The following is a 12,574-nucleotide window of genomic DNA, read 5'->3' on the forward strand; positions in this document are numbered from 1 at the left end:
GCTAGCAACAGCAACTACCGCGTTCAGTCAAGTTCTCGGCTATTCTTTTATTTCTCCAGTTTTATGTGAGTTGGACAAGCCTTCAAGGCAAGAACTGAAACATCTGCATAACTATAACTTGATGCACACAGACTTGAACAGTAAGGAACTCCTTATGGAAAAAGAAAAGGTTGAATAAATATATTTTAATGTGATGCAAAACTCAGAGCACCTCACCTAGTCGGCTCGATCCAACGCTCTTAACCACTAGGCTACCTGCTGTTTACATGTGGTCATCTTCAGCTTTTGAATGATCCATAACACTGAAGTTTTCAGTATATCTAATGGTGCTTTTTTTATTTAAAAAAATAAAAAACTGGGGCAAAATAAACCATATATAATTGAAAAATCTGTCAACGTACCCTTGAGCAAGGCACTTAACCCTAATTGCTCCTTAAGTCACTCTGGATAAGAGCATCTGCAAAATGACAAATGTATTGAAGAGGGTGGACAAAGCTTTCAGTGTGAATGCTCTCTTTTCCTCCCTCTACCTCTTTCTCCATCTACCAATCCATTTCCTGTCTATTTTCTTTCTCTACCTTGCCATCTGTCTTTCTTCGTACCTTACTTTCTTCTCTCTCGCTCTCCCTCATCCTTTCTCTCCATCATTCTTTGTCTCTCTCTCTCTCTCGGTCTGCATTAGCAGCCCACTTTGAGCGTTATTAGATCTCCCCCAGTGGTAATCCATCCGTTGCTTCTGGCTTTGCGGACCAGGAACATGCATGTCATAATGTCTCCAGGCTTCACATATGACAAATGGACACACTGCTGTAAGTTGCTTTGCAGCATATTATTATATTCTGATAATCACATGTCTTGTCGTTGCAGCGAGAGCTTTCCACTCAGTGATATCTATCTACACCTATATATTATGTAAAGGTTAGCTTATTGCACTGTACACACCTTTTTCTATTCATATGCTGTCCATACTGTCTTTACACACCATTATATATTTAAGCAATAAGTCCCGAGGGGGAGTGGTACAGTATATGGCTGTTCTTATGCACGACGCAACGTGGAGTGCTAGGACTCAGCCCTTTGCCATGGTATATTGGCCATATATCACAAACCCTCAAGGTACCTTATTGCTATTTTAAACTGGTTACCAACATAATTAGAGCAGTAAAAAATACATGTTTTTTTTATACTCATGGTATACGGTCTGATATACCACGGCTTTCAGCCAATCAGCATTCAGGGCTCGAACCAACCAGTTTATACATGTATATACATTATATGTATATTTATATTCCGGTCTCTGACATTCCTCGTTCTGATTTTTCAAATTTTTTATTAGTCTGGATTGTGTGTTACATTGTTGGTGCTGTACTGTTGGAGCTAGAAACACAACCATTTAGCTGCACCTGCGATTAACATCTGGAAATCTGTGTATGCGACCAATAAACTTTGATTTGAAATGTCGGCTGAGCCACAACGGCGATTTCTATTTACTATAATATTTGTGTCCTGGTTGTTCTTGTTTGGTCACAGACAGTGAGCATAGCAGTCATCTCTAAATTATGAATCAGTCATTTCAGTCCAGGGTGAGGGTCACACTCCTTAATCTCTAGAGCAGGTATTCTCAAATTCAGGGGTGTGTGTATACATACATACATACATACATACATACATACATACATACATACATACATACATAACATACATAACATACATAACAAACATAACATGACAGACAAAATGAGGGAAAAAAAATCCAGAAAATCACATTGTAGGATTTTTAATGAATTTATTTGCAAATTATGGTGGTCAATAACAAAAGTTTATCTCAATACTTTGTTATATACCCTTTGTTGGCAATGACAGAGGTCAAACGTTTTCTGTAAGTCTTCACAACGTTTTCACACACTGTTGCTGGTATTTTGGCCCATTCCTCCATGCATATCTCCTCTAGAGCAGTGATGTTTAGGGGCTGATGCTGGGCAACACAAACTTTTCACTCCCTTCAAAGATTTTATATGGGGTTGAGATCTGGAGACTGGCTAGGCCACTCCAGGACCTTGAAATGCTTCTTACAAAGCCACTCCTTTGTTGCCCGGGCGGTGTGTTTGGGATCATTGTCATGCTGAAAGACCCAGCCACGTTTCATCTTCAATGCCCTTGCTGATGGTAGGCTTTGTTACTTTGGTCCCAGCTCTCTGCAGGTCATTCACTAGGTCCACCTGTGTGGTTCTGGGATTTTTGCTCACCGTTCTTGTGATCATTTTGACCCCACGGGGTGAGATCTTGCGTGGAGCCCCAGATCGAGGGAGATTATCAGTAGTCTTGTATGTCTTCCATTTCCTAATAATTGCTCCCACAGTTGATTTCTTCAAACCAAGCTGCTTACCTATTGCAGATTCAGTCTTCCCCGCCTGGTGCAGGTCTACAATTTTGTTTCTGGTGTCCTTTGACAGCTATTTGGTCTTGGCCATAGTGGAGTTTGGAGTGTGACTGTTTTAAGGTTGTGGACAGGTGTCTTTTATACTGATAACAAGTTCAAACAGGTGCCATTAATACAGGTAACGAGTGGAGGACAGAGGAGCCTCTTAAAGAAGAAGTTACAGGTCTGTGAGAGCCAGAAATCTTGCTTGTTTGTAGGTGACCAAATACTTATTTTCCACCATAATTTGCAAATAAGTTCATTAAAAATCCTACAATGTGATTTTCTGGATTTTTGTTTTCTCATTTTGTCTGTCATAGTACCTTTGATGAAAATTACAGGCCTCGTCTTTTTAAGTGGGAGAACTTGCACAATTGGTGGCTGACTAAATACTTTTTTGCCCCACTGTACATACATACATACATACATACATACATACATATTCTAGGCTTTTTATTTTTACTGTTTTCTACTTTGTAGAATAATAGTGAAGACATCAAAATAATGAAACACATATGGAATCATGTAGTAACCAAAAAAGTGTTAAACAAATCAAAATAGCCACCCTTTGCTTTGATGACAGCTTTGCACTTTCTTGGCATTCTCTCAACCAGCTTTGAGGTAGTCACCTGGAATGCTTTTCCAATAGTCTTGAAGCAGTTCCTACATATGCACTTGTTAGCTGCTTTTCCTTCACTCTGCTGTCGAACTCATCCCTAACCATCTCAATTGGGTTGAGGTCGGGTGATTGTGGTGGCCAGATCATCAGATTACAGCACTGAATCACTCTCTTCCTTAGTCAAATAGCCCTGGAGGTGTGTTTTGGGTCATTGGCCTGTTGAATAACAGATGATAGTCCCAGTAAGTGCAAACCAGATGGGATGGCGTATTGCTGCAGAATTGTGAGATTGTGAGGACCCCCTGCAGAGGCCAGATCTCAAAATATTTAAAAACAAATAATAAAACATACTTTTTAATATGAATAATACTAATAAAAAAAATATATTGATATGGAATAGGTTTAGAGCGTGTAATGTAATACAATGTATATTCATAACCCTTGGCAACATGGGCCTGGGAGGCTCACAGGGATATTGGTATCCACTGCAGTATATTGAGGCGGAAGGTAGCCTAGTGGTTTGAGCGTTGGGTCAGTAACCGAAAGGTTGCTAGAACGAATCCCTGAGCTGTCAAGGTACAAATCTGTCATTCTACAAGGCAGTTAACCCACTGTTCCTAGGCCACCATTGTAAATTAGAATTTGTTCTTAACTGACTTGCCTAGTTAGATAAAGGGTCAAATAAATACACTCTACCAATTTATACAGTGTTCAACTCTATACTGATTCTGTTCCCTAATTATTTTCTTACATAAATGTCACAATGTGTAGACTTGCAGGATATTAGCTTTTCAAGCTGCAACAACACAATCTCTCTGCCCCATGACAAAAATGTGTATAATTGATGTAAATTAACTTGAAAACTGCTAAATGTTCTCTGATCCCAAGAGGCAGGCTTTTAAATGTTCTTTCCCAGGGCCCGAGACTTGGTTCATCCAGCCATGCACTGCCGAAGTAAAAGTACTTGTATGCTTTTTATTTATTTATTTATTTATCAATCTCACTCTAGTTGTTTTCTGATTTTTGATCGGGTCCCTGATGAATTTGCTATCACAAATATGGTCCTTGGCCCTAAAAAGTTTGAGTACCCCTGATCTAGAGTACAATTCTGATTGCCTTAATGCAGACTGGACTGAAATAACCTGTTGGGATGGGATCTCCTTCCATTATGTCCTCTCATACACTGGTCTGAGATTATGGCCAAAAAATCATAAACATTTTTTTTATGGATTTATGGGCAATTCACAATATACAGTATATCTCTAAATAAGTTTTGTTGTACAATTTAAAGTTCAAATACACTGCATTTCAAACAGTCAGCAATAAACAAATGAATTCAGGACTTGTGAAATTATACTAATCCTAAATATAAGCCTTGCACATCCATAAGACGACAATTTTATCAAAATAGTTGAACCTGCTTTTTTTTTGGTAATAATCACTGATCTGTCTTTCAATCTGTCTATGAAAAATAACTTTTTTGTTACAAATATAACCACAACCATGCATAATGCACATTCACTAATAATGACTAACTTGTTGTAGCAGGCATTCTAGATAATTAACACCGGTCTCATAAACACACTCAAGCACAAGCCCATGTGCTAGTGAGTAGACCACTAATCTTTATATTTTAAATTTAGCCTACTTGGGTCTATTTGCTGTCTAACAAGGTAGAACAGTTGAATTGTTATGAACACACCCTTCTGTCCGTCTCCAACTGTTTGAACAGCATGCTAGCCTGTCTACTTAATTCAGATGTTGAAATCAAGTGACCTAACTTATTTCTCAAAATGAGTTGCCAATTTATATAATTGATTTATGAAACACTGACTAGACAGCTAGTATGACAGTCTGGCTAAAATGCTGCTAGCAGTACCGCGCATGAAAACTAATGCTCAATTTGTCCAGGCATTTGGAATATCGCACGGAAACATTACATTCAAATGAATGTGATATATTGCCTAGCCCTTAGTGTGTGTGTGTGTGGTGTTTTGATTGCAGCGAGCCAGAGTCACTGAAGGAGATCTGTGCTAGGGGTTGCCAGGAGGGCACCAGGCTCCATCTGCCCCAGCCAGCCAGTCACTCTGTAGAAATGACTTCATATAACCAGACCCTTTACAAATGATGGCTGGTAATGAGAGTAGTCTTAGTCCCTATTAGAGATGGGAGGCGCCTCAACATATTTATTTAGCTAAGTTTCTGTTTGATTTTCAAAATACATATAGAAAATCAGTGTGTGTGCTAATGGTGCATCATTTCTGCTTACTGGTAGGCTTTTTAATGATAGTCTTTCTTTTTGAAAAGCCCAGAGAGTTTGGCTGCTAGAGGAACATATTTGTATATGCACTAATTTGTCTGGTATCGTCGTCTCCGCACTTGAACCATCTAATGATAGCTTTTTGGCCTGATACGTGTTTTTTAAACTAGCTAGAACTTGATAGAATCAAGTACTATTTTGCTTTTGAGTGAGTTCCACCTGTCCTTTCTCAATGAAAAGCGCAGAGACCCTCTTACCTTACTTTCATGAGAGTGAGATGAGTCTAACTGAAGGTCTAAAGCCGTCTATAGTCTGACTCTACATTGCACTTCACTCCCTGCTGCTCTCTAGACAATGTCAGGAACTCCGCTCCGGGGGTTGGGCCTAGTCCAGGCAGCCATATTGTTCACAGAACCTCACACCAGCCGCCCACTATTTCCTGCATGCGTTTATTCAGTCCCATATCACGTGTGCACGTATAGAGAACTCTTTAATCTAGGTAGAATATGCAATCTCATACTCCATTTGAATCAAATGAGGAATTAGACTAGAATGTAGTAATATAATAGTTAAGTAGTTTTACTGTTAGGAAATGTAGTCCACTGTTATTTAGAAATGCAATGTTTTGTTATGGCAGAGTTGTGTTCCATTATTGTAATTTCCTTGACTGAGCCCCACATGGAGAGCTCCCCGTACGGAACAGTGTACCTGTCCCCTCCGCCAGACAACAACTGGAGAAGGTGAGTGGCTTTACAGATACTAGTATTTGTAATGCTGTGTAAAAATAACTAACAAAACAAGCTGTTTTTAACATAATTGTAATTTTTGATCGACATGGAACACTGGACAGCTACTTTAACTTACTCTGAATCAAGATTATGGCCCAGTAATACCCTTGTGCAGTAGGCAGATTTGCATTAAGCATTGTTGGATCCCAAATGGCACCCTATCCCTTATATAGGGCATTACTTTTGACCAGGGCCAAGGGCCCGTGACTATATAGTGCACTACTTTTGACCAGGGCCAAGGGCTCGTGACTATATAGTGCACTGCTTTTGACCAGGGCTTGTGGCTATATAGTGCACTACTTTTGACCAGGGCTTGTGACTACTGTATATAGGGCACTACTTTTGACCAGAGCTTGTGGCTATAGTGCACTACTTTTGACCAGGGCTTGTGACTACTGTATATAGGGCACTACTTTTGACCAGGGCTTGTGGCTATAGTGCACTACTTTTAACCAGGGCTTGTGACTACTGTATATAGGGCACTACTTTTGACCAGGGCTTGTGACTACTGTATATAGGGCACTACTTTTGACCAGGGCTCGTGACTACATAATGCACTACTTTTGACCAGGGCTTGTGACTACTGTATATAGGGCACTACTTTTGACCAGGGCTTGTGACTACTGTATATAGTGCACCACTTTTGACCAGGGCTCGTGACCTATATAGGGCACTACTTTTGACCAGGGTCCAGGACTCGTGACTATATATGGCACTACTTTTGACCAGGGTCCAGGACTCGTGACTATATATGGCACTACTTTTGACCAGGGTCCAGGACTCGTGACTATATAGGGGATAGGATGCCATCTGAGATGCAGCCATTGTATCTACTCAGAGATGCTCAGTGAAGGGATCAGATTGCCATGTGAGGCACCCAGGTGGGCCACGCGTCTACAGAGGTGCTTCTGACAGATAGCCTTTTGGTTTAAAGGTCAGATGCCGTCATTCTAATGCTCTACCTGCCGCTGTTGTGACTCATTGCTGTCATAGGGTGAATCCGGCCCACAAGTCTTTGCGGTCCTCCTGTGCTTTGCTTAAGTATCTCCAGCTTAAAGGGGAAATCAACACCGTTTACAAAATTTGATAATGTCATGGCTTATTAATGCTCGTTAGGTACCACTGCCATGTGTGTGCATGCGTGTTTGTGCGTGTGTGTTTTTTCAGTTAAACTGCCTGCCTGGTTTTACCTACCTAGAGAAGGCAGCAGTGTAATTACTGGACAGTTTTCTCTCCCTCCAGTGTTTACAAGGCAGTGAATTGCAGCCCTGCAATAAAGAGCTTAGCCGAGCCCCTCCCTCTCCCGCACTCTTCCTCTCTCTCTCGCTCTATACAGTTGTGTGTTTTGAATGTTGGCTTGGCCGGCTGCCAGTCACCCTGCCTTCTCCTCTCACCCCCGTAGAACTGCAGCCTCTGAAGCCCAGCATGGACACACATGGCCTCCATCTTTGTTCTTACTGTACTGTACTGGAGGACAGTGTCATAAAACCTGGTTTCCCCTCCCCAATCCTAACCTTAACCAATAGTGGGGGAAATCCAAATCTGTCCCAAGATCGGTGTGTAGGTCGGCAGGTCCACACCCTCATGTTGTTGTTGACAGACAAAAACATGTTGGCCTGTGATGACAAACCTCCTGACCGAGCAAACAGATGTTGCCGTGACCTTGTGTTCCCAGAAAGAGCAGGGAGGGAGTGCCATGTGCATCATACACACAGGCATGTGCTACACAAACATACGGACACACACAGATTTACTCTGGGTTGGGATTGATTCACACTGCCTCTTGGCTCCATCACAAATGACCCGATGTGGGATAGGGATAGCCTAGATCAAATCTGATTGGGTTTGGTTGAACAAGATTAAGTGTTGTTGAAGTTGTAAACTTTTTGACAGCGCCTCTATTACTGTTTAACCAAATTGTTTATGTAAAGACATTTCTGAAGCTTCGCTAATTACGCACATAAACAATAAAACCAGAGAAGGTGGGCCTATGTTTTAGTTAAAAAATCAGGTTATGATTATGACTCCGACTGCGTTAGGACATTAAATCAGGATTTCAGTGTAGTTATACTTCAGTGTTTTCCTTCAAGAATCTCCCTTGGGGATAATTTATTAGATTAAATAGGACCATATTTAACCCTTAGACGGTGAACAGTGATGTGTTTGTTTTAGAGCATTCAGCCTTGGCAGACAAACACAACTCTTCCCACTCCCTCTCTTCAGTTACTGCCCTGAACTGGTTAAACGTGTTGACTTGGTAACCAGTGTTTTATGTGTACATCCCTCATTCTGATGGCCGGTAATCAAGTGCTTCCAGAGGCCACCCAATGGATTTTCAGCAAACCAAGCGATCCTAGGCATTATGTGACATGCTAGCTACACAGAATAGAATAAATCATATGAGCAGAAGTGACTTGGCTAATGATGAATGTCTTTGAGGTCCTCACGTTAAGGCTCGGTTTCACCATATTCTAGGGATTGATTGAATGACTCTTGTTTTTGGGGTTGCTAAAATACATGTTGTTAATGCCTTGTATTGATGCACAGTGTTAAATGTCTGTGTTTTATTGATGTCTATGACCTGTCTTAATTCTTCTCTCTACTGTACCAGAGGCCCTGGTGTCCACCCAACTACTCACCACATGCATTCTTCTCTGACTAACACACTTCCACCCCTCAAGGACAGAGTTGTGTGGCCAGCTTACCGGTCTCTCTCTATATTGCTTTCTCTCTCCTCTTTTAGGTATTTCTTTTAGATATCTCTCCATATCTCTATCCTTTGCTCGCTCTCTCTCTCTTTAAGGTATCTTGCCCCATGAAATATAAATGGCATAATTTAACATTTTATTTCAGTCTCTCTCTCCCTCCTCTCTTTCCATCTTCCTTTCTCACTCAGCATTATTGGCACTAACCCCTCCATGGCCCTGCTGGCCAATCCTAGCCTCCCGCTCCACTCCAGTGTTACAGGGATATGCTCCCCTCTGTTGGCTCTGACCACTGTGTGCACCGCGTGTGTTAAGGTCACATCCGTCCCTCTCTGTTTTTTGGTGCTCTCGGTAGGGTCAAAGGGTGAATGAAGCGAGCTCTGCGATCTGTTCCAGTTCATCTGTGACTCCACTGTTTTATAATTAATCTTTTCAGCTGTTGTTGGAGTTTTACACCACATTGACTGTCTGCTGAACTTGGTGTGAAGTCTGGGTTGTGTTTTTTTTTTATCCTTTCTGTGTCTTGATTCTCACGACACCACTTAATGTTAACTGATGAAGGAAAACATAACATAAGTTTGTACACTGAAGAAAAATATAAACGCAACATGTAAAGTGTTGGTTCCATGTTTCATGAGCTGAAATAAAAGATCCCAGAAATGTTCCATATGCACAAATTGGTTTACATCCCTATTAGTGAGCCTTTTTCCTTTGCCAAAGGCCATTACACAGGTGAACCTCCACATCCGGCTTCCTCACCTGCGGGATCGTCTGAGGAGGAGGGGGGGGGGGTATTTCTGTCTGTAATAAAGCCTTTTTCTGGGGAGAAACTCATTCTGATTGGCTGGGCCTGGCTCCCCATGGCTGCACCTCTGCCGAGTCATGTGACAACCATAGATTAGGGCCTAATTCATTTTTTTAAATCTGACTGATCACACAGTAAAATCTTTAATTGTTGCATTTGATATTTTTGTTCAGTATATTTATTTCCCCTCAAAGTCACTGAAGCTCAAGCTAGATTGGTGAGAAGATCTGGGAGTAATTTGGGTCTGTCTTGTATTTGAAGTGCTTTTCAGTGGTAGCCCCTGCCATCAAGTCAAATGTTATTGGTTGCATACACATATTTTAGTAGATGTTAATGTGGGTGTAGGGAAATGGAGAAAGGCCAAGGTTGGCTATGAATCCGCTCTCTGTGAAGGTCTGTGTAGATTGTGTTTTCAATGAGCAACTATACTGTATCAGGAAATAACACTGATCACAAACTTTAACAGTGTTACTTTCATCAGCTGTTGTACAAGATGATACAAAACACAGGAAATACAGAATGTTGACTGTACTTGGATTTTTATTTATTTAACTAGGCAAGTCCGTTAAGAACAAAGTCTTATTTACAATGACAGCCTAGCCCGGACGACGCTTGGCCAATTGTGCACCGCCCTATGGGACTCCCAATTGCTGCCGGATTTGATGCAGCCTGGATTTGAACCAGGGTTTAAAGGACCATATAGTTTAGTCTGATTCATGTTATGCACTATGGTAGATACTGGTATTGTGAGCAACAACCTGCTGTGACCCAGAAGCAATTGGCCACAAGTGGCTTCTGATCCACCAGTTGAGAAGCAGGTTCCCAGCAGACCTATGCCCTCCACATTAGTGCTGTAAGTACAGATCTAGGATCATCTTCCCGAATCTTAACCTTAACCATTAATGAGGGAAATACAAAACTGACCCAAGACCAGCTCCTAGAGGCAACTTCACCTTACCCCAACAAAGTAGAACTAGCTACTTAGCAGTTAGCTTTGCGTCTGCTGACTGTCTGTTGGATGGCTGAGTTTCAAGCCCACCGGATCCTTGGTGTTTGTTGATATAGGCCTTGTTCTATTTTTGACCCTGAGGTTGTGTGCTTACATGTGTTGTGGTGGTAGTAGTGCCCATACCATGTTACATTCTTCAAAGGCCAATGGGAAGTAGTTTCCTCTTTAGATGTTTTCCTTGACCTAAGAAGTTCTCATCTACAGGCTATAAACAGGGACATTTTGTATTGAAACCAACTAGCGTCAGAATGTGTTTCAGTGGGCGACAGCAGATGTGGATTGTGGGCTGGTCTGTTCTTCCTAGATAATGGAAAATACATTTGGCATTTTGGTCATTAAGCAGATGCTCTTACACATATCAACACTGATGAGAAGGCAGCATTCGGTCTGTGAGTGTGTAGTTCTTGGGAGTATATCGATCTGGTAGTATTTCAGGTCTGTGCCAATAAGGGTCTGGTAGTGTTGGTGGTGTCTGTTTTGTGGCTGTCAGTTTGGATCTGTCACTGTGTTTTTGTAGTTGAATTGATTTGTTAATGTGTCTCTGCTTGACTCTCTGGTCTTGTTGCTGAGATTCGGTCTGGGAGACAGATGCTCCAGTGCTGGTCCATCTCAGGGGAGAGAGCAGAGTGGGAAGTGTTTACAGCGCCGACCACATCTGCACTGCATTACCGCCTAGGCAGGTTGCCTGGAGACGGGCCACAAATCCCCTTAACCCTTTCAGCTCTGTCCGCGCCCCAGAGAGCAGATCAGAGCCCGCTGTCTACACAGGCTTAGTGTCCCCGGCTGTCATCAAACAGACAATTACGAGAGGATGAAGTGCTGATCCAGAGTGTAGATAGCAAGTGTGTGTTTGTGTGTGTGTGTGTGTGTGTGTACATGTCTGTTTTTCTTTGGAGGTTTTGTATCCATTAGTATTGTATGGCGGTCTGTATGTATACTACACGCACGTGTGTGTGTGCTCTTGTCTGTCTAGCGTTGTGAAACCACTCCAGTGCGTCGAGATGCATTGCAGGCTGTTGGCTTGTCTAAAGCCTGCTTTCAGATCAGTGGGCTTAGAGACCAATGGGGTCAATGCTTTGGGATTGGCAGCGCGGGCCAGGCAAGCACGACAGATATGCAGCTAGGGGAACTGCACCGTTCACACACATAGTCCCTGGCTACGTCCCAAATGGCACCCTATTCCCTATGTAGTGCACTGTCCTCTCTCTGACTCCAGATTGTTATTTTAAGGTTGTGGTTCTCTCACATCTAAATATGGCTGCCTGACCTGTTAGATCTCTCTGGAGGAATTTATCAATTTGGTGCAAAATACCCTCTTTTCCTCTTCCTTCCTTTTGGTCTCTCCATCTCTCGCACTCCCTTTCTCCCTCCCCCTCTTTCTCTCTCTCGCTCGCTCCCTTCCCCCTCCTCTTCTTATGGCCTGTTATAGTGGGTGTACAGTGTGTCTGGTGTGACCCCAGTGAAGGGGTCAGGTTGTGTATTTGGAGCTGGTTTCTCAGTACACTACTCCCCAAGAGGGAGCCATGATCCCACCGGTGTCTGGGCAGAGGCGTTCCTTGGCTAGGGCCCTGCACCCTGGGTCTGGAGACTTGGGCCCTGGGCAAGAGGCACTGATGTGTCCCTATGGAGCCCAGCTGGACCGGGGTCAGTCACCGGGGTCTCTGGCTCTCTCCCTGTCCCACGCCCTCCTCCACCCCCACCTACAGTGCCTTCAGAAAGTATTCACACCCTTTGTACAGCCTAATTTAAATTGGATTAGAATGATATTTTGTGTCACTGGCCTACACACAATACCACATAATCTGAAGGTTGAACAATGTCTAACATTTTTACAAATTAATTAAAATCTAAAATGTCTTGAATTGGTAAGTATTCAACCCACTTTGTTATGGAAAGCCTAAATACTTTCATGGGTAAAAATGTGCTTAACAAGATACGTAAGTTGCATGGACTCACTCTGTGTGCAATA

At 42.4% G+C, this 12,574-nt stretch overlaps 1 protein-coding gene across 4 annotated transcripts in view; it reads left to right on the forward strand.

The window, feature by feature from the left end:
* The window catches only part of LOC118964938 (CREB-regulated transcription coactivator 3-like), an 85,442-nt gene that overhangs the window by 30,967 nt on the left and 41,901 nt on the right, over positions 1-12,574 (forward strand). For all 4 annotated transcript variants that reach the window (XM_036981136.1, XM_036981139.1, XM_036981137.1 and 1 more), the window contains exon 4: positions 5,977-6,038. In XM_036981136.1, the coding sequence (XP_036837031.1) occupies positions 5,977-6,038 (62 nt within the window). The remainder of the gene's footprint in view (positions 1-5,976; positions 6,039-12,574) is intronic.

This window comes from Oncorhynchus mykiss, chromosome 6, assembly GCF_013265735.2.
Source record: "Oncorhynchus mykiss isolate Arlee chromosome 6, USDA_OmykA_1.1, whole genome shotgun sequence".
NCBI classification, from domain to species: Eukaryota; Metazoa; Chordata; class Actinopteri; order Salmoniformes; family Salmonidae; genus Oncorhynchus; species Oncorhynchus mykiss.